This window comes from Heloderma suspectum, chromosome 7, assembly GCF_057233095.1.
Source record: "Heloderma suspectum isolate Gila_16-S chromosome 7, 16-S_ref, whole genome shotgun sequence".
Taxonomy (NCBI): Eukaryota; Metazoa; Chordata; class Lepidosauria; order Squamata; family Helodermatidae; genus Heloderma; species Heloderma suspectum.
This window is the reverse complement of record NC_139464.1, coordinates 119,387,562-119,410,377: the sequence shown is the minus strand read 5'-3', so window position 1 is coordinate 119,410,377 and position 22,816 is coordinate 119,387,562. Positions and strand designations below refer to the sequence as shown.

General features: G+C 46.2%; 1 protein-coding gene across 4 annotated transcripts in view; it reads left to right on the top strand.

The window, feature by feature from the left end:
- Positions 1 to 3,035: 3,035 nt before the first annotated feature.
- Positions 3,036 to 22,816, top strand: part of SULT4A1 (sulfotransferase family 4A member 1) — a 31,046-nt gene continuing 11,265 nt past the window's right edge. The window contains exons 1-2 of one of the 4 annotated variants that reach the window (XM_084811857.1): positions 3,036 to 3,454; positions 20,915 to 21,045. In XM_084811857.1, coding sequence (XP_084667983.1) covers positions 3,286 to 3,454; positions 20,915 to 21,045 — 300 coding nt within the window. In that variant the 5' untranslated portion in view covers positions 3,036 to 3,285. The remainder of the gene's footprint in view (positions 3,455 to 20,914; positions 21,046 to 22,816) is intronic. The other 3 variants (XR_014784581.1, XM_084811858.1, XR_014784582.1) reach the window with 3 other exon arrangements.

Here is a 22,816-nt window from a genome sequence, read left to right as displayed (position 1 = left end):
ACTTTATAGAGTAACAGAAGGAAGAAAGGGCACGCTCTTGCCACAAGGTGCACACAATCTGAATTTGACAATGAGCGAAGCCACAGAAGGGGGTAGAGGAAAGGGTAACAATGTGAACGTGAGCAAATTCAGTAACATGCACAGGTTTTATTGAAATTAACCTCCCTTAATTGTTAGGATCAAGTATAGGATCAAGGGTGGGGGCAGGGCAGCCACCAAAGCTTTAGCCTAGCTATAAAACTCCAAAATCCATATAGTTATTAGGCCAACTCAAAGTTCACAACAATGTGCGTGCCTTTGAGATTGAAAGCTTGCACATTTTTTGTGGTCTTTGAGCTGGCTTTATAAAAATATTACACAGAGGCCTCTAGCGTTTTTCGGTTGGAGGGGTCATTTGGAATTTTGAAAGAGTGTCATGGGCACGCTTACAAAATGGCTGTCGTGGGGGGCGTGCTCAATCATAAAAGAGCTGTTGGGGAGTGGGGGCATGGCCAGTCACGCAACACTTATTTTCCAGAAGGCAAACTGGAGAGACTAAAAGAAAGCTAACTTGTTGAAGAACCTAAGTACAAGGCAGAGGTGGGGTCTGAGCTGCCAAACACCACACCACTCTTTTAGACCCAAACAAAGATGGTGCTGGATGGCAGCCCTTTGCTCTGCAGCATGGCAACCTCCGAGTTAAATGCTGTTTTTTCATGGGCACCACCCTGCAGACCCCAGTATCACAGAATATGGATTCTGAATTTTTCTTATGGCCAACACAGCTGCCTGGTTTTTTTGTATGTGGCCTAGCTATAAACGTTTCCCAAACTGAGCTCTGCACAGGCACAGAACCCATATGTGGGACCACACAGAAAATACAAAGAAGTGCAAAGTGTGAATAGCAGAAGCATGGGTTCACAAACCCGGTATCATACAGGCACGTCTGTCAGAAAGCCAGGATTGTATGTGGCTCCATTTGAGGGTCCAGGGCAACAAACCTGGGTTTGTAGCCACATCATGCCATCTCAGTGTGGGTAATTCTTGCACTCTAAAAAGTAAACTTTGGGGGATGTAAGAAAGTTAAGTGTGCCCACCTCTGGTTTTAATCGGGGCAAGGACTGGACCTTTATTGCAACATGCTGGGAAGTTTGGGAAACACCAGCAGTAGCATAGGGGCATATTCAGGGTCCCTTTGTGACAGTCACAGCCATGCCCCCTCTCAGCCACGCCCCTTCTAAGATTGTACAGCCTTGTAAGATATGCAGCCTTCAACCGGGATCCAAAAACAGTGCAGCTGAGAGTAAGGCAAGGGGATTTCATAGAATCATAGAACAGTAGGGTTGGAAGAGGCCTATAAGGCCATTGAGTCCAACCCCCTGCTCAATGCAGGAGTCCAAGTCAGAGCATCCCTGACAGATGGCTGTCCAGCCTGATCTTGAATGCCTCCAGGGTGAGAGAGCCTTCCACCTCCCTAAGAAATTGGTTCCATTGTTGCTTTGCTCTAGCAGTCAGGAAGTTTTTCCTGATGTTCAGCTGGAATCTGGCTTCCTGTAACTCGAGCCCATTATTCCGTGTCCTGCACTCTGGGATGATCGAGAAGAGATCCTGGCATCTTCTCTGTGACAACCTTTCAAGTCCTTAAAGAGCACTATATCTCCCCTCGGTCTTCTCTTCTCAAGGCTAAACATGCCCAGTCCTTTTAGTCCTCTCTTCACAGGGCTTTGTTTCCAGTCCCCTGATCATCTTGGTTGCCCTCCTCTGAGCCCTCTCCAGTTTGTCTGCATCCTTCTTAAAATGTGGTGCCCAGAACTGGACACAGCACTCCAGATGAGGCCTAACCAGTGCTGAGTAGAGGGGAACTCATACTTCGTGGGATCTGGAAGCGATGCTTCTATTAACGCAGCCCCAAAGAGCATTTGCCCTGTTTGCAGCCACATCACACTGTTGGCTCATATCCAGCTTGTGACCGACAACCATTCCGAGACCCTTCTCGTACTTCCATGGGACACCTGAGAAAAAATGCAGGGGTGTTAAAATCTTGTCCATTCACTCACTCAGACACAAACAGTCGAGGTTTCCAAGATATGATACACCCTGGAAGCCTCCCCCTCTCAGCTCAGCCCCATGGACATGTCCCTTCTCACTGAAACAGCCCCCTTAGAATCATAGAATAGTAGGGTTGGAAGGGGCTTACAAGGCCACTGAGTCCAACCCCCAGCTCAATGCAGGAATCCCAGTCAGAGCATCCCTGACAGATGGCTGTCCAGCTTTGTCTTGAATGCCTCCAGCGTGGGAGAGCCCACAACCTCCCTCGGGAATTGGTTCCATTGTTGTATTGCTCTAACAGTCAGGAAGTTTTTCCTGATGTTCAGCCGGAATCTGGCTTCCCATAACTTGAGCCCTTCTCTTCTCAAGGCTAAACATGCCCAGTTCTTCCAGTCTCTCCTCACAGGGCTTTGTTTCCAGTCCCCTGATCATCTTCGTTGCCCTCCTCCGGACCCTCTCCAGTTTGTCTGCATCCTTCTTAAAAGTGCGGTGCCCGGAACTGGACACACCGCTCCAGGTGAGGCCTAACCAGTGCTGAGTAGAGGGGGACTAGTACTTCCCGGGATTTGGAAGCCGTGCTTCTATGAATGCAGCCCAAAATGGCATTGGCCTTTTTTGCAGCCTCGTCACATTGCTGGCTCATCTCCAGCTTGTGATGGAGGACAATTCTGAGACCCTTCTCGTATTTCCATGGGACACCTCAGAAAAAACGCAAGGGTGTCGGAATCTTGTTCACCCACCCTCTCTCTCTCTCACACACACACACACACACATTCGAGGTGCCCAAGAGATGATACTCCCTGGACGCTTCCCCCTCTCAGCTCAGCCCTCACGGACAGGCCCCTTCTCTGAACTGAAACAGCCCCCTTGCACACTCCCTCGGCGCCCCAACATCACCCGCAGCACTTAACAACAGAAGTGACGCTGGGGCGCCGAGGGAGGCTCGCAGAGAGCCTTCCCTGCGCTCCTCCGTTCTCTCTCCCCCAGCCCGCCACAGAAACGGCCACGCACCCAGCCGGGCTGAACTCCGCGCGCGCGCAGAGCCGGGAGGCGCGCCGAGGGTTAACCCGAGACCGGCTCGCTTCTCTCGCGGGCGCCGCCGCCGCCGCTCGCCCGCATTACATCACCGTCTCCGGAGCCCAGTCGCCGGAGGACGCGGCGCGCCCGGCTGGCACTCGCGCGGGCGGCGGGGCAGGCGCGCAGGGCGACGCGCGGGCAGGTCGCTGCGCCTCGGCTCCTGCCGGGCGGCGCGGGAGGATGGCGGAGAGCGAGTGCGAGACCCCCGGCACGCCGGGGGAGTTCGAGAGCAAATACTTCGAATACAACGGGGTGCGCCTGCCCCCGTTCTGCAGGGGGAAGATGGACGAGATCGCCAATTTCCCCGTGCGGCGCAACGACGTCTGGATCGTGACCTACCCCAAATCAGGTGCGAGGGAGGGAGCGGGCTGGGGGGGGGAGGGAGAGAGGGAGGGAGGGATGGAGGCGGGGGTCGCCCATTTTTCCATGCATGGGGGGGTTGGGCTGCTTGCCCGCCCAGCTTTCGCCGCCGCCCCCCCCGTCTTCGACACAAACGGAATGAATCGCCGTTTTTTGCTGGCGTCGTCTAACGGACACCATAAGGCGCCGCGGCGATCCAGCCAGCCAGTTTCCGCAGCCAAACGACCGGCCTAAGGCAGAGGTGTGCGATGTGGATCATTAGCCCGGCTCTCGGCTTGACTTGATCTCGGAGAGGGAGGAAGAGATGGCCGATGCCGCCCGCGCAGGCAAGGAAACGCTCGCGCACGCGTAGGTGCGTTCCTCGGGTTGTTTTTCGCATACGCCCTATGCGTGCTTATTTTGCATATGCCCGCAGTATGTGGAGTAATGATTAGTAAATGGATGCGCAAGGCTCCTGTTGATGGGCCGCGTGAGCGCAAACGTGCTTACTCAGACGTAAGCCAAAGCGAGTGCGATGGGATTTCCTTCCTAGAGGGATGGCCCAAGGCGTGTTCTGGCCCGAAGCAGGAAGTCCCAACGACGCCCACCCATGATGGCGAAAATGCAACACAAAACCACACAGCTGATATTTTCTGTTGTCCCAAAATCTGCTGCTCCGGGCAAACCATCTCACCTTGCCCTGTGGTCATGTCTTTGTGCGTGGGTCACAGGCTTGGAAAAACGAATTATCTGATTTGGGGGCGCTAGGGGTAGAATCCTGTGCGCTCTTGCTTGGGAGTAAGCCCCATCGAGCTCAGTGGACTTGCTCCTGAGTAAACAAGCGCATCTCAGGCTGAAAGATGCCCAGAGTTGTGAAGAAATCTGAGAGCGATGTCAGCCCAGAAGCTTCCGAGGCCTGCGCCAATTTAGTCTGGTGGAGGGAGCGGTGGCTTGAGCGGCTGGTTTCCTATGATGTATTGACTGATTGTGGAAGAGATTAAAGATCGGTTTGTTGCTATTATTGAACAGGCTCTTCATGACATAAATGGCTCCATGCATAATTAACTTACATTAAACAGGATTAGACGAGATAGCTAAATGGAACTACTGAATACCACGTGCGAGGTGGGACACACACGCAAATGGGTCATCCCCTGCTTGTGAGCATCAAGATGTCTGTTGCCCGCCTTTGGAAACAAGGTTGGACAGCATAGATCCAGCAAGAATGTATATTCTTACGTCCACGGGCTCCAGCGAGTCTGCTTATTGTAAATGTGGATTTGTCAACATGTGCATTTTAGGGGCGATCCTGCCTTGTCTAACCCCTACCACAGTCATTCATGTGGTAGGTGGGTGGAGATGGCCCAATATCTTTCTGACGTAGGGGAAATCTGATCATGATGGGTAGAATGATGTTCAGGAAATGGCACAAAGATACATTAACAATACGTAGGGCACAATCCTATGTATGTTTAGACAGAAAAAGTCCTGCAGCACCCAGCATTCTCCATGGTTGGCTGGGGAATGCTGGGAGCGGTAGGAACTTTTTCTGTCTAAGCAAGCATAGGATTGTGCCCTTAATTTGTCTTAGGGTTGGCTATCTGTGACTTCATCTGTTTGAAGTTGTAGGCTCAGATCCAGCTTTAGTTACATGCAACAAATCTTGCATTGGTGACCCTGGGTAGGTATGCACATTCCCATACATAATCCAGCCAGGTTAGTGGGCCCCAGACGAGCATCATACATCCAGAAAGGTGCTGCAGTGTGGCGGTCTCCCTTGCTGAATGAGGGTGTTAGTCTTTTCTTTTTATCCTTTAGTTTTGAATGTGTTTTTGTAATGCGCATGTGTTTAGAGTCCTAAATTGGGCATTGAATGTAATGACTAGAAATCTATGATATTAATCAGTTGTGGTTATGTTATATATATTGTGCATAGGAGGTGTATTTTGTCCACCCACTGTATGTGTTACCATATGCTGCCATGGACACACATCTTTCTCAGAGATCTCTGCAGGTGTTTTCAGAAATATTGACCCCAGAAGAAGGGCCATATATATTATACAGGCCCAAAACACACTGGGCTACTTCAAGGAATAAAACTAGATTTTTTTCATCCTTCTGAGACATTGTCTCTTCATCCCGTTGGGTTATACTGGATGTTCTCCACTTTTGTCTGACCCAGCGTGTTTTCAGTAAAATGAGGCAGATGTCATGATGACGCATGGATCCCATCAACCTACATTTCTCTAGTAATGTAAAAATACGATGAGGCCACATTTCTAGTAAAAGAAATGTGGCCTCATCATATTTAGCGCTTCTCTACTCATCATACAAGCTGTAGACCAGAGGTAGGCAACCTGGCATCTTCCAGATATTTTAGACTGCAACTCCCATCAGCCCCAGCCAGCATGGCCAGTGGTGCGGGATTGTGGGAGCTGTAGTCCAAAACATCTGAAAGGTACCAGGTCACCTATCCCTACTGTAGACAACGCTCTGGTTCACATGACAAGACAGCCCACCATTGCTTAACTTACCCGCAGGGCTGTCAAATTGTGCTGAGCGCCAGTGGGGCACGCTGGCGACCAACTTGCCATGGATTGTCGGGTCATGCAAACCCAGGCAGCACGGGTTGTTTGAGGGTTAGACAACCCTTAAATAACCCATGCCTTGTTTTAGGATTATTTTTGAGCCATTCCCAGGCTGTGGAACTTCCTCCTAAGGGAGGCTAGGTTTGCTGTCTGTCTGCTGTCCTTCTGCCTATAGGCAAAGACTGCTTTATTCAAGAAGGATGTTGTCCTGCAAGTGGGCCACCTTGAGTACCATTCTTTGATAGAAAGGCAGGGTACAAATCAAATCAATAAATAAATGTGAGGGTTGTCTAACCCTCAAACAACCCCTGCTGCCTGGGTTCACACAACCTGACAAGCCATGGCAAGGTGGGCACCTGTGGGCGCTATGCAAAAAAGGCGCCCCTGTTGGCGCCTAGCACAACGCAACAGCCTCGTAGGTAAATTAAGCCACAGTGGGCTGTTGTGTCGTGTTGTGCGAACCAGGCCAATTAATTAGAGCAGGGGACATGATGACGTGATAGTTAAAGGCCAATAGGCAATATACCCAGAAGAGATCCCACAGTTATATTGCATGTACCTGAAATTGGAATAGGTGGTACACAGTGATCTTAAGGGTGTTCAAAAATGGGAGTTTGGATGGATAAAGAATAAACTGAAAAACAGCTACATTTAAAATGTCCCTTGGTCAGTATCCTACTACTTCTAGAAGAATCATGTCTGAATTCACCAAATAGTCTCTGAAGTTATTAGTTCTTTTGAAGCTTACCCAAGGCAGGGCACTCTGACTGGAAATGTATCTTACTACATGCCAGTGCTTATGTAACATTTTCAGAATTGAAAGAGATAAATGGGAGTATGCCAAGGAACAAGTAATATTCCTAGGTGAACACACAGTTCTACCCGTTAGCAAGTATTGTCTTGGGACCAAATCAGCACGGTACTCTGCATGGGTTACTAAGCCTTTGTAATCCTTTTCATGAGATGGGTCCCTCTTTAATCTAAGATATTGCCCATAAAGTAGATTCCTGTGTATCTATGAGTGTATCTATGAAGAATGAAATGAAGAAAAATGCAAAAGAGATTTTTTTTTACCAGTTGGGCCTTCTACAAGACTTGTACAAATAAACATTTTTGGTCTCTGTAAATTTCAATATCCAAAAAGGGAACAGTGCTTTTACCAAAATGACATGAAAAGTCAATACTGGTATGAATATAATTGATCCATGTGAAAAGATAATGTATTCATGAGAACACAACACTATGTATCATTTGGAAAATTACAAAATACACGATCTCATTATGAAAAGAATTGCAATTCTTGCAATTGGAGGCCAATCGGGTCTGTAGCGAGGGTGGGGATCCTGTGGCTCTCCAGATGTAGTACTCCAACTCCTATCAGCCCCAACCAGCATAGCCAATAGGGAAGATGAGAGTTGTAATCTGGAGGTTCCTCCTCCCTGGTCTATAGCCTTTTTGCAAATGGAAGTGGACCTTCTGGTCGTGCAAGCTTGTGAGGTGGGGTGCGGTGTTTGCCCCTTATTTTTACCAATTCCTGCTTCAGCTCCCACATTCCACATATCATGCCATTCCAGTGGGCTCCCCCTTCTTTCTCAGGTACAGCTTTTCGGGGAGCACAAGAAGCTGTAGTGGGTGGGGAACCGAACTTGACCAAAAAGTGGTTAGTAGCGGGTTGCAGTGGCAAGTAGCAGGGACCAGCTCTTGACTATCGAGAGCTGAGACAGCTGATCATTTTCCAGTGCTGCAGGACCTGGAAATGCTCCCAGGGAGAGCCAGTGCCAAACAGTGTTATGGTAGATACAGGAAAAATCTAGAATCACGCAGTCCCTGCACCTCCAGCTCCTGACTGAAAGTCTCCATTTGATGGGCAGGGACATAATGCAGATTAGGCGGAGCTGCTCTGCTCCTCTGCTTCCCCATTTCTTTGCATGATCTCTCTCTCCCCCCCCCCACTCACATACATATCACATCTGAGTTCAGTTGGTAAACAGTCTACAACACTGGAGTGGCACTGATGTTGGTATAATTCTGTGGAATGTTCTTGCCTCTCTGACTGAGAGCAACCATCATTGAATGGTCGCTAGTTGTGCCCTCTTCCTTCTCTAGCAGGAATCCCTCAGAGCACAAAAAGCCTTCAGTGGTTGGAGGGCCAAGCTGATCAGCTGCCATTTCCACGTTCAGTGCCTGGTAACTTGCCTTCCCTCACCCCAGAGAGGTCAATGGCAAGTCTCCCATTTTAGGTGGACTCAAAGTCCACGAGACTTCTATCGCAGATGATCTCCTGGCTTCTTTATCACACAACACAGGAGAAAAATAAAGGGTAGGAGGTCCAGGGTTCCACATCTGTATTAAATGTTCATAGAATCATAGGGTTGGAAGGGGCCTACAAGACCATCGAGTCCAACCCCCTGCTCAATGCAGGAAGCCTGATTCCCAGGTGGTCTCCCATCCAGGTACTAACCAGGGCTGACCCTGCTTAGCAGACGAGATCGGGCGCATCCAGCCCTTGGCTCATCTTGATTTGCATCTGCTTATGCCAGCATCCAGTCTTCATTTTTGCTGTTAAGGATTCTTCCAGGCCCTGGGCAAATATTTAATTGAATGCGGTAGACTGCACAGAAGCTGTAGTAGCATGTGAATGCCAGATTAGAACCGGCTGGCTACATCTTTATTGCTTTCTTTAGCTGCACATCTGAAATATTTATGACATGGAGGAAACACTAAAAGCTCTACTTGATGAGAGCGCTCTTCAAGGACTTGAAAGCTTGTCACAGAGAGGAAGGCCAGGATCTCTTCTCGATCATCCCAGAGTGCAGGACACGGGAGAATGGGCTCAAGTTACAGGAAGCCAGATTCCAGCTGGACATCAGGAAAAACATCCTGACTGTTAGAGCAATACGAAAATGGAACCAATTATCTGGGGAGGTGGTGGGCTCTCTCACACTGAAGGCATTCAAGATGAGGCTGGACAGCCACCTGTCAGGGATGCTCTGACTTGGATTCCTGCATTGAGCAGGGGGTTGGACTTGATGGTCTTGTAGGCCCCTTCCAACCCCACTATTCTATGATTCTATGAGGCTGGACAGCCACCTGTCAGGGATGCTCTCACTCAGATTCCTGCATTGAGCAGGGGATGGACTTGATGGTCTTGTAGGCTCCTTCCGACCCTACTATTCTATGATTCCCCCACCAGCTTTTAAAAAGTTTTCCATTTAGAAACTCTGCACTCAGTCCGTATCTACTATATACTTTGTTTGTTTAATTGTTATTTGGTTAAGACTTGATTGCATGCTGGTATGTGTAGAATTTTATCCAGGCATTCTTAGAACTAGTAACACCACCATAATTAGATGCAGGCTGTTTTTGACCTGGGGGAATATTTAAACATGGGGTACTCTTCTCTAAATATAGTCTAGGAAAAGTTGTAACATTTGTGATTGTGCGTATGTGTCGATGAGATCTTACTCCATAACTGTCCCAAACTGGGCTTGTTTAGAACTGACTTAGGCCATATAAACCCAGTTGTAGGGACAGATTTTGCATTGGGGTGTGTGTGTGTCTGTGTACCAGGATGCATTTCTCTATTTGATAAAGTAATTGGACTCCACCTGAAATGGCTACATGTAATATGAAATCATGGTGCTACTGCATACAACTGATGTCCCAGTGGAAATGTTCTGAACTTTCCAGCCTAATCCACAATTACAACAGGACTTTTTGCAAGAAAAGCCTTCTAATTTGCTGCATCTAGGCACATGTTAAAGCAGCACTCTTTTTAGCATTAAGCCAGGAACAAGAAATGCATGTGTGTTACCCTTCCTATTTTCACACTGCTGGTGTAACATTTGAAAAGGGAGTTGCAGGACAGGCATGCGTGAGCTCATTCTGCAGCCAGAACCAGCCCATCTCTCCCCCAAAGTTCCTTTTCAGCTGGTACTCCCAAAAAGCAACCTGTACTTTCTGTTTCCCTGGAACCATCCAAGTGGGGATGGAGGTAGATCCTAAAACCGATCTAAGCACTAGCTCAGGGTGGAACTGGATGTTTGGAAAACTGACTGGTGAGCAGGAAAGCGTTAAACATCTGCTTCTTGCCAGCGCATCACTTTCCCTCTGCAAATGCCCCCATCCTTGCTTTGCCAATTGCAGGGAAGTGCAGGGTTGGGGATTTTAAGTTTACTGCTAAATATCTAGTTTTGGCCTCAGTTAAACAGATGCTGGCCACAATTCACTGCCGAGTTAGAAATGCTTAAGCCTGTTGAAATTAAGCTGTCTGTTTATGGCTACTATGGCTGCAATCCTAAACACCCTCACTAGGGAATAGGGCCCATTGAACCCAGTGGGCATCTCTTCTGAATGATCATGGCTAGGTTTGCACTGTATGTTTCTGCAGTTACACAGGATTGCTTTTAGGGCTGTTGTTGCAACCCCTGTGGAAGACCGATAAATGTTTTTTATTATTATTGCTGGGTCATGGCCTGTAAATCACGGTGCTGTTTTGCATCTTGCAAAACTGCTTGACACAACGGAGCTATTCAAAATGGGTAATGAAGCTGTCATCCTGCCTAGGCTATATGCTGCGCATGTTACTTCCTAGAGATTGGTCTGGGGAAAAATGGCAGAATCAGGCAGGTATCAGCATCAGGCAAATGCCTGAGTGGCTGATGTAAACTGCTGTTGGTGTGCTGTTCTCCTTTCAAGTACGTCATGTTCTCTTCATGAAGTACTTGAGCTGCATTACAGATTGAGCCTGTGGCACCGAACACACTCATTCATTCCTTGGGTCCAAAAAGTTCTCTCGGAGCTTCTGCTTTTTAAAAGACAAAATGACATTAAAGTACGCCTCTGGTTCACAGCAGATAGTTCTAGAATATTGTACTGCAGTGTTCTGTAAGGATGCAAACAACAATTTCTTACAACAACAAAATGTTTACTGCTTATAGCCATAGACCATTGCAAACAATGCAAGGTAACGATTCATTAAGTGGTAACTTGCCACAATTTTCATGTAACCATTAAGTCAGTTATTTTAGCCTATACAAATAGCTCTCACACAGGGTAACTTGGTTACCCGTATCATCCTGCCCAGCAGAAAGGAAACCATCTTAAGAACATAAAGCTGCCGTAGTCAGACTTTTGCTCCATTTGCCTCAGTATTGTCTACCGCATGGGTGGGCAGAAGGTAGATCTCCAGATGTTTTGGATTTCAACTCCCAGAAGCCCCTGCCAGCCTGGCCAATGGTCAGAAATGCTGGAAGCTGAAGACCAAAACATCTGAAGATCTACTTTCTGTCCATCCCAGGTCTTCTGCACTGACTGGCAGTGGCTCTCCAGGGTTTCCGGTACGAGCCTTTCCCAGCCCTACCAGGAGATGCCAGGGGTTAAAGCGGGGAACTTTTGCATGCAAAATATAATTTCACCATTCCATACATTTATATCCCATTACATTGATATCCCTGCCTTTACTCCAAGGAGCTTGAGGTGGTGTGCAAATGGTCCTCTCCCCCGTTTTATCCTCACAACAACCCTATGAGGTAGGTTAGGAATGATGTTGGCCCAAGGTTACCCACTGAGCTTTATGGCCAAGCGGGGATTTTGACCCAGCTGACTCATCAGTCCTAGACTGGTACTGTTAGGGCGCAATTCTATGCATCTTTAGACAGAAAAAAGTCCTACGTCTCCCAGCATGGCTGGCTGGGGAATGCTGGGAGATGTAGGACGTTTTCCATCTAAACATGCATAGGATTGCACCCTTATACCACACAGACTCTTTGGATAGGTAAACTTTTCTTGTTCATAGGCCATTGGAGTGCAATTAGTTTTGAAGGTTGGATTTTATATATTTTGAGGCGCTGAATCTGAAGGTTGCTTTATCCTAAGCAGTTAACAATGGGGTTCCATCTGAAATGCAAGAATGCAACCAATATGACTGCTCTAAATGCTAATAAAATCCAGACCATTCAAAGGGTGTAAAATTAGGCATAGAGACCCAGTGTGGTATAGTGGTTAGAGTATTGGACTGAGACTTGGGAGATCTGCGCTCTAGTCCCAGATCTCCCATGAAGCTTACTGAGTGACGTTGGTTCAGTCACTGACTCTTAGCCTGACCTACTTCACAGGGTTGTTGTGAGTATATAACAGAGAGGAGGCCATGTGAACTACCTTGGGTTCCTTGCAAGAGGGAAAAAGGCGGGATTTCAATCTAATAAAAATAAATAATAAATAAAGCATGTAGGTGTTGAATGCCATAAAGATACCAAATTCCAGACACTTCTGTTGAGAAAGGCCAAGGTCCCATCTACATAGAGACGCTTTATGAGGCGATTCTATGTAAATCCAGATTTTCAAGAATTCATAGAATCATAGAATCATAGAATAGTGGGGTTGGAAGGGGCCTATAAGACCATCGAGTCCAACCCCCTGCTCAGTGCAGGAATCCAAGTCAGAGCATCCCTGACAGATGGCTGTCCAGCCTCGTCTTGAACGCCTCCAGTGTGGGAGAGCCCACCACCTCCCTAGGTCATTGGTTCCTTTTGTCGTATTGCTCTAACAGTCAGGAAGTTTTTCCTGATTTTCAGCCGGAATCTGGCTTCCTGTAACTTGAGCCCATTATTGCATGTCCTGCACTCTGGGATGATCGAGAAGAGATCCTGGCCTTCCTCTCTGTGACAGCTTTTCAAGTCCTTGAAGAGCGCTATCGTATCTCGCCTCAGTCTTCTCTTCTCAAGGCTAAACATGCCCAGTTCCTTCAGTCTCTGTTCATAGGGCTTTGTTTCCAGTCCCCTGATCATCTTTCAAATTTGCTTCTTATGCAGCCAGTAAAGTGGTGTATTCGTTTTTCTTAAAAACCCTCTTTTACATGGCAAATGGCACCTAAACCAAATTGTTTGGAGTTGGGTGGGTGGAATCCCACAAGTAGAACTGAACGTCATCCACTGCATAGATGTGGGCCAGCAAATGGGCGGAGGCTGCCTCCCATGCTCAGTGAAGTGTAATGGAAGAGAATGAGTTACTTCTGAGTAGACATGTTTAGCCAACACCTCTCCTCATATCCACCCTTTCTCAGCAGGATTAAGGGTCATTTGGGGGTAATCAGCCTTTAAAATCGTTTTGGTCCTGTGTGCCTTCGCTCTTCTGTAAGAGCGGAGATTTAAACAGGCTCGCCTTCCCTCTATCAGCTTGCGTGCTCGATGAAGTGCAATGGAAGAGAATAAGTTACTTCCGAGTAGGCATGTTTAGCCAACGTCTCTCCTCGTGTCCACCCTTTCGTGACGCAACTTTCCCTTCTGCCAATCAACACTGCTCCCCGCAGCCCGCACTGAAGCCAGTTGGGGTCACACAGGCTCCCAAACCACCAGGCAGCCACAATGGGAAAATCTGGTGCAAAATTACTTTTCAAAGAAGCAGATTTGGGGGCAGAAAAATGCATGGTGGATGTGGAGTGGGGGTTACATCATCTGTCATGATCATTTGTGAGGCGCAGTAGAACTGGAGTAAATCCCCTCTGTAGATGGGGCTAAAGAAAAGCAGGTTAAAACGTTCCCCTTGTTTATTACCTGTTTACAGCCCTTTTCCCACATCATGTTCCTTTGCTATTCTTGCCTGCCCACCTGCTTATTTAAATGTATGAAAGAATTCAAGGGAATAACGGAGGACTTGTCCTTCCTATTTTTGTGAAAATTCATTGTGTATTAATTGTCATAAGTTTTTAAAACCTTAATGTAAGACAGTGCATTTTCACATTAGGGCAGTTACGACAACTGATGCCTTGTGCCTGACTTTGGGTGGAGTAGATTCCCTAACCGCTTCATGGATCACTGCCTTGTTGTGGAGAAGGGGCTTGCGTAACTCAGTGAAGCCATAAGCTACGCCGTGCAGGGCCACCCAAGACGGACAGGTTATGGCAGAGAGTTCTGACAAAATGTGGTCCACTGGAGAAGGAAATGGCAACCCACTCCAGTATTCTTGCCAAGAATCAGCAACTAAAATGGACAAGCATGGGCGAATTTAATTCAGGTGACCATTATATCTACTACTGTAGGCAAGAATCCCTTAGAAGAAATGGAGTAGCACTCATAGTCAACAAAAGGGTGGGAAAAGCAGTACTGGGGTACAATCTCAAAAACGATAGAATGATCTCAGTATGAATCCAAGGCAAACCATTCAACATCACAGTAATTCAAGTCTATACCCCAATCACTGAGGCCGAAGAAGCTGAGGTTGATCGGTTCTATGAAGACCTACAACACCTTCTAGAACTAACACCAAAAAAAGATGTCCTCTTCATCATAGGGGATTGGAATGCTAAAGTAGGAAGTCAAGAAATCACCGCGATAACAAGCAAGCATGGCCTTGGTGTACAAAATGAAGCAGGACAAAGGCTAATAGAGTTTTCCAAGAGAACACGCTGATCATAGCAAACACTCTTTTCCAAAGCACAAGAGGCGACTCTACACATGGACATCACCAGGGGGTCAATATTGAAATCAGATTAATTATGTACTTTGCAGCCAAAGATAGAGAAGCTCTATACAGTCAGTCAAAACAAGACCTGGAGCTGACTGTGGCTCAGATCATGAGCTTCTTGTTGCAAAATTTCAGCTTAAATTGAAGAACGTAGGGAAAACCACTAAACCATTCAGGTATGACCTCAATCATATCCCTTATGAATATACAGTTGTGACGAATAGATTTCAGGGATTAGACCTGATAGACAGAGTGCCTGAGGAACTATGGACGGAGGTCCATAACATTGTTCAGGAAGCAGCAACTCAATCCATCCCAAAGAAAAAGAAATGTAAGAAAGCAAATTGGCTGTCTGATGAGGCTTTCCAAGTAGCTGAGGAAAGAAGGGAAGCGAAAAGCAAGAGAGAAAGGGGAAGATATACCCAACTGAATGCAGAGTTCCAGAGAATAGCAAGGAGAGACAAGAAGGCCTTCTTAAATGAACAATGCAAAGAAATTGAGGAAAACAATAGAATGGGAAAGACTAGAGATTTCTTCAAGAAAATCGGAGAGATCAAGGGAATGTTTTGTGCAAAGACGGGCATGATAAAGGACAAAGAAGGCAGGGACCTAACAGAAGCAGATGAGATTAAGAAGAGGTGGAAAGAATACATAGAAGAACTATACAGGAAAGATCTGAATGTCCCTGATAGCCATGATAGTGCGGTCATTGAACTTGAGCTGGACATCCTAGAGAGTGAAGTCAAGTGGGCCTTAGGAAGCATTAGTAACAACAAAGCTAGTGGAGATGACAGTATTCCAGCTGAGCTATTTAAAATCCTAAAAGATGATGCTGTTAAAGTGCTGCACTCAATATGCCAACATTTTTGGAACACTCAACAGTGGCCACAAGACTGGGAAAGGTCAGTTTACATTCCAATTCCAAAGAAGGGCAATGCCAAAGAGTGTTCAAACTACCATACAGTTGTGCACATTTCACATGCTAGCAAGGTTATGCTCAAAATCCTACAAGCTAGGCTTCAGCAGCATGTGAACTGAGAACTACCGGAAGTATAAGCGAGGTTTCAAAGAGGCAGAGGAACTAGAGATCAAATCGCCAACATTCACTGGATCATGGAGAAAGCAAGAGAATTCCAGAAAAACGTCCATTTCTGCTTCATGGACAATGCTAAAGCCTTTAATTGTGTGGATCACAATGAACTGTGGCAAATGCTTAAAGAGATGGGAGTACCAGACCACCTTACCTGTCTCCTGAGAAACCTGTCCGAGGGTCAAGAAGCAACAGTAAGAACCAGACATGGAACAACCAATTGGTTCCAAATTGGGAAAGGAGTACGACTACGACAAGGCTGCATATTGTCGCCCTGCTTATTTAACTTATATGCAGAGTACATCATGAGAAACGCCGGGTTGGATGACTCACAGGTCGGAATTAAGATTGCCAGGAGAATTATCAACAACCTCCGATACGCATACGATACCACCCTAATGGCAGAAAACGAAGAGGATCTAAAGAGCCTCTTGTTGAGGGTGAAAGAGGAGAGTGCAAAAGCTGGTTTGAAACTCAACATTAAAAAAACTAAGACCATGGCATCTGGCCCCATCACTTCCTGGCATATAGAAGGGGAAGAAATGGCAGCAGTGACAGATGTTATTTTCTTGGGCTCCAAGATCACCGCAGATGGTGACTATAGCCATTAAATTAAAAGACGCTTGTTCCTTGGGAGGAAAGCTATGGCAAACCTAGACAGCATAGTAAGAAGCAGAGACATCACCTTGCCGACAAAGGTCCGCATAATCAAAGCTATGGTGTTCCCAGTAGCAATGTATGGCTGTGAGAGCTGGACTATAAGGAAGGCTGAGGGCCGAAGAATCGATGCTTGTGTGTGTGTGTGTGTGTGTGTAGGTTAGGAAGGCTGAGGGCCGAAGAATCGATGCTTGTGTGTGTGTGTGTGTGTGTGTGTAGGTTAGGAAGGCTTTAACCCTTCCCTGACCCCACTGTGGTCCTGATCTAAATTAGGCCTCCTACATTTGCACTTTGCATTGTAAAACAAAAAATTCATTTGTTTTAGTGGCATTGCAAATTGTAGGTGCAGCGGCCCTGATCTGGACCGGGGCTACAGTAGGAGGCAAAGGATTAAAGCTCCTATACCACCACCACCCCACAACACACACACACACGGTCCTAATTTGGATCAGGTCCACAGGCTTACTTTTGAGTAAAGAAAAAAACCCACATTGCTGCTAGCTACATCTTTAAAGTAACATGTGGTTACCCTTAAAAAGATTTACATTTAGAATCATAGAATAGTGGGGTTGGAAGGGGCCTACAAGACCATCCAGTCCAACCCCCTGCTAAATGCAGGAGTCCAAGTCAGAGCAACCCTGACAGGTGGCTGTCCAGCCTCATAGAATCACAGAATAGTGGGGTTGGAAGGGGCCTACAAGGCCGTCGAGTCCAACTCCCTGCTCAATGCAGGAATCCAAGTCAGAGCATCCCCGACAGATGGCTGTCCAGCCTAGAATCACAGAATAGTGTGGTTGGAAGGGGCCTACAAGACCCTCGAGTCCAACTCCCTGCTCAATGCAGGAATCCAAGTCAGAGCATCCCCGACAGATGGCTGTCCAGCCTAGAATCACAGAATAGTGGGGTTGGAAGGGGCCTACAAGGCCGTCGAGTCCAACTCCCTGCTCAATACAGGAATCCAAGTCAGAGCATCCCCGACAGATGGCTGTCCAGCCTAGAATCACAGAATAGTGTGGTTGGAAGGGGCCTACAAGACCCTCGAGTCCAACTCCCTGCTCAATGCAGGAATCCAAGTCAGAGCATCCCCGACAGATGGCTGTCCAGCCTAGAATCACAGAATAGTGGGGTTGGAAGGGGCCTACAAGACCCTCGAGTCCAACTCCCTGCTCAATGCAGGAATCCAAGTCAGAGCGTCCCCGACAGATAGCTGTCCAGCCTCATAGAATCATAGAATAGTAGGGTTGGAAGGAGCCTAGAAGACCATCAAGTCCATCCCCTGCCCAATGCAGGAATCCAAGTCAGAGCATCCCCGACAGATGGCTGTCCAGCCTCATAGAATCATAGAATAGTAGGGTTGGAAGGGGCCTAGAAGACCATCAAGTCCATTCCCTGCCCAATGCAGGAATCCAAGTCAGAGCATCCCCAACAGATGGCTGTCCAGCCTCATAGAATCATAGAATAGTAGGGTTGGAAGGGGCCTAGAAGACCATCAAGTCCATCCTCTGCCCAATGCAGGAATCCAAGTCAGAGCATCCCCGACAGATGGCTGTCCAGCCTCATAGAATCATAGACTAGTAGGGTTGGAAGGGGCCTAGAAGACCATCAAGTCCATCCCCTGCCCAATGCAGGAATCCAAGTCAGAGCATCCCTGACAAGTGGCTGTCTAGCCTCATATGTAACAGACCCAGAGAACTGACCCATGAGGAGACTGTCTAGCTGCTTCAGAGGGTGGAGCACTCTGCTGTGTGACTCTGCAACATCTTAGCAGAATTACCCCTAGCAGAGGCTCATTGGAAAGAAGTAAGGCTAAAGCAATCAATCCTGGAGAGGTGCAGCCCATAGTCTCAACTGGAGTGAATACCTTGGGCTTACCCGGACACTGTCCCAGCACACACTGTGGCAGTTACTGATTTATGGAGACATAGCGCTGATTTGTAAATTACCTTTTTGGTGTGGCTGCTGGCACCACCCAAACGCGCATGGCTTACTCCCACAAGGCACTAGAACGTATGGATTCTTGTCTCAAATGCATAGGCCAGATGACACGGAAACTTCCCACGATAGTGTGAGCTGCCTCGAAAGGGGTGCAGGAAGCGTCCACGTGATGTGGCCCACCGATGTGAAGCAAGCATCAGTGTGCTACCAGTGCAGCCTAGGTGCCAACGAAAGGGGGGCTGTCTTTGCAGCAGTAGCCATGCCACAAAAACATTGGCGTTGGCCTGGCCCATAGACCAAGTTCACTGACCATTTCTCAGGCGATAACACAACGAGCACAAAACTAAATTGGTTTTCTGCAGCATTTGTTCATGTGGTGGAGGGAATCTTACCATTTTTCCTATATTTCCGACTAGATACCGATGTGGGGAATAGCCATAGTTAATGGTAGCAAGTGTGCTTTCCACGTCTAAAGTTCCATTTCTGGCATCTCTGCTTCAAGGACAGCAGTAGCAGCTCTGGGAAAGACGTCTGCATAAGTATTTTGGAGAGCCTTTGTGTTATCATAATGTAGACAAGAAAATCTGGCGCACTGTGAAATGAAATTATCAGAAGCCTTAACAAGAACATTGTTAGCTCAGTTGAAGTATTTTATTGACACGCTGGGAATGAGTGGCATACGTACTGTTCAGAGAGCCTGGTATAGATCCAAAGCACATTTCAGGCAGTCATGACCATCATCTCATCACTTCAGCTTTGTCTGGGGGCTTCTAATTGGCGTTGACAGAAACCCCGAGAAGAAGATATCAGCCAGTTAAAAGAGCTGAAGCAAGCTGCCAGGAAGATTCCCAGTGAGTATGGGAACGTGCTCCTGACCTCAAGGCTGTGGGACTACACCAGGGCACACTGACTACACAATTACTAGGCCTATGAACACATGATATTGTGGGCCAAGATTAAAAAAAAATCACAAGAGGCATTGGAGCCAAGAGAGATCGAAAACCAAGGCAGTTTCGGTTGGATCAGGAACTAAAGCCTAGCTATTAGAGTGGAATTACAGACTGGCTGTGTTCGGGTATGATAAACCTGATCCTTCTAGAGATTACCAGATCTGACATCAACAACACCTGTGCCGTGCCGTTGTCCTGGAAGTAACCATATAAATCATAAAGGGTTCCTGGCAATGCAAAGCAAACAAAGTAAAGAATAGTGCTGGTACATGGACACCTATCAACCCTGGGGTTGAATAATTCAGGTCCATCGTCAATATTAATATCATTAATATACACATTAATGAACATGATTCAGCTATTGGGCGGTAGAGAGAGCTTCGGCTATTGGGCGGTATAGAAATGAAATGAATGAATGAATAAATAAATGATTCATGCAGGTGTCGCTCAAACCTACCGTAATTGTGTCAGCAAACAGCATGGCTATCAAATTTTGATAGAGAGATCAAAGGAGAGGGAGATCTGGTGGCAATTATTGATTCATGAAGCTCAAACAATGTAAGAATTTATAAAGTTGGGATACAGAAAGGTGCAGCATTCTAAGGGCAGTCACAGTGCGTTCTTCCTGTGGAGTGTGAATTTAGTTCCACACGCAAGTCACATTGTATGCCAAGGAGCCCAGTTGCCCGCCCCTTAGCTTTAAAGCTAAGCACCAAGACTTTGACTTGTACTCAGAAATGGACCAGCAGCCAGTGCAGTTCTTTAATTTAAATTGCTTAACAACCTTGTGAGGTAGGTGAGGCTGAGAGTGAGTGGCTTGCCAGCCCACTGGCTTCAAAGCTGAGCACAGATTTGAATCTGGTTTCCTCCCATCCAGACTGAACACTCTAGTCTATAGCCAATATTGAGAGGGGCAAATGGTTCTTTAAATTCTGGAACACTGGGTGGGTTTTAATAAAACTTTATATAGGAGGAGCTGGGGAGAGGATCTGTTTTAGTTAACACAAATATATCCAGCAATTGTGAGCTTCAATACTAATATAAAGAACAGGAAATGGAACCAATAGTCCCAATAGGAAAGGGGATAGCACCAATTAGAATAGGAAATCTTGTATATTTTCCTGAAAGCACTCCAGAATCCTACATTTCTAGTTACTTTACAACAATTCACATTCAAACATAACTCTAAGCTAATGGATTCCTTCAATATACTGTATGAAGGAAATGATACAGAGGAAAAAATGGAGTCCACATCTTCCTACTGGGAGATATTAGCAGCAATTGGCTTGGTATGCATCTATGACTGTGCTTTTTAAATGATTGCTAGCAAAAACAACACTGAGAAATCCAGTCTAGAAGGCACACCGGTGATGTGTGCGTGTTTGTTTGTTTTTTAAACCCATGGATATTGTCCAGCTTCAGAGTGCTTTGCTTATTTTGTCAGATCTGAATTGGTGGCATCAGAACAGGGGCACAGGCAAGCTTGCTACAAGAGATGATGATAGCTTGAGATGACTTGGAAAAAGGACGAGAGGTTCTTAAGCCTCTATGTCGAGAGGCCATTTTCTTGCAATCTGTTCAAAGTTAAATTTCATTGTGACCCAGATTGTCTCTAGTTTATGCCTGTTCATCTACCCCATGGATGATGTTTGCGCTGCTTTTCCAAAAACATTACTGCTTAGGAAAACCCAGAGATGTGTTACATGTCTTCTGATAGTGTAAAACGTCCTTCTTTTTCTTTGGGGACTGGATTGAGGTCTTTTACCGCATATTTATTTAATTTCCAGGCACCAGTTTACTGCAGGAAGTGGTATATCTAGTGAGCCAAGGAGCTGATCCTGATGAAATTGGATTGATGAACATTGACGAGCAGCTTCCAGTCCTAGAGTATCCTCAGCCCGGTCTGGACATTATCAAGGTACAGCTTAATCCCCTGAAAATGTGCTGTCCCTTTGAAATTATTTTTATTTTATAACTATTTTTTAAAGGCAGGATATAAATGTAATAAATAAATAAATTTTATCTCTGCTTATTTAGCTTTCATTTCAAACCCCCACTTAATTCCCCTTTGTGCATGGGCCAGTGAAGCATATTAGAATGATTCATAATTTATCAGTTTGCTAAGACATTTTGTAAGACTTATTATGCTTTCAGATAGCATGCAGGTACCTAAATGTTCCAGCAAAAGGCACTTTGAACCTCATGGCGGGCTTTCTTTGTTACCAGGAAGTGCCAAAAGAGGACATGTGAGTGATTGAGTGGCTTTTTTGCTTGGTTTTGGTTTTGGTTTTGGAGCTTCTGTAGTAATGAATGAAGGGGGAACTAATCTTTCCAGTAAGAACTTGGAAATTCATCAGACTGCTACTTAGTCGCCTTTTAAGGAAAGTATTAAAAACTGATTGATTTTGGTTATCCCATAGGCTCTTCTCTATTTTTTTTTTGCAGCAAATGTAACATTTCCCATCTCTGTCCTTTGTATTTTGCGCATTATTAGACTGGAAGCCTATGGGCAGGGACTAGCTCACAATTGTTTCTTGTACAGTGCCTAGGACAGTGGAGATGCTGTTATAAACATTTGATGATGATAAAATGCACGTGCTCCTTTGTGACAACTCACACATCTCTCCTTGAGGCAGTGCATGTGTTCCCCTTCACGCTTGATTCTAGAAGGATAAAAAGAGAAAATGCCCCTCGCTGACACTTCCTCTTTGGCATTTTCTGATAACAAGCAAAGTCATCTGAAGGTTAGGTTGATTTGATTGTTCCAAGTCTCCATCTTTACTTGTTAAAGGTAGCACAATATTTACTATAGACACAGCAATAAGTAGAAGACAAAAGTCCCAGGTATCTCTTTTGTATTTGGTCAGAAGGATTTGCATCCAATTCAAATGATGCCCCATTATTTTGTTTGTCAAGGCTGACTTGCTTGCAAAGAGTATTATTCAATGACTCATCTATGTTGCAAAATAAACCCTGTATCTAATGCATACTAATGAGACTACCAGCCCTTTCTGGTTGTCATGCCATGCTAAGGCATTATCTTACAGGAATCAGGTGTGCCTCTGCAATGCTTGTTTAGAGTTTAGACATGTCACAAACCACTCAAGGAGCAAGTTTAGACATGTGCTATGATACAGGGATTTGCAGTCAATTCTTCCTCTGGGCTTGTCGTCAGAGACAAGGAGTTGCCACCACCCTTCTTGACTCTATTCAATGTAGGGAACTCCCTTTTAGAGAAATTGCAGAGGGAGGGGGCAGGTCTGGGCAAGCTCCTTAGTACCTACTCATATTCCAATTTGTACTTTGGACAGTATCCGGTATAGGGGGGAATTTTTGCGCTGCAGTTTAATACCATTCTTGAGTATTTAAACCATGAAAGGCAGTTGGTTTCTAAGAATGAGAAGTAACCAGGTATGGTTTCAGAAAATATCCTGGTGTTTAGCATCTGCCAGCAGACACAATTATCAACGTAGACAGGTTAATAGGTACGTGGGTGCAATGTAACCAATTAATTGGAGAAAAATACAAAAGTATCAATACAGAAGAAAGGGATCAGGAAGATGGTCAACATATGAGTCAGACCTTATCAAACTCATGAAGCACTTACAGCACTTTAAGGATGTATGTAGTTTTATGTACAAAAATACAAAACCAGAAACAGAATGCAAGCAGAGCTGGTACTCAAGATT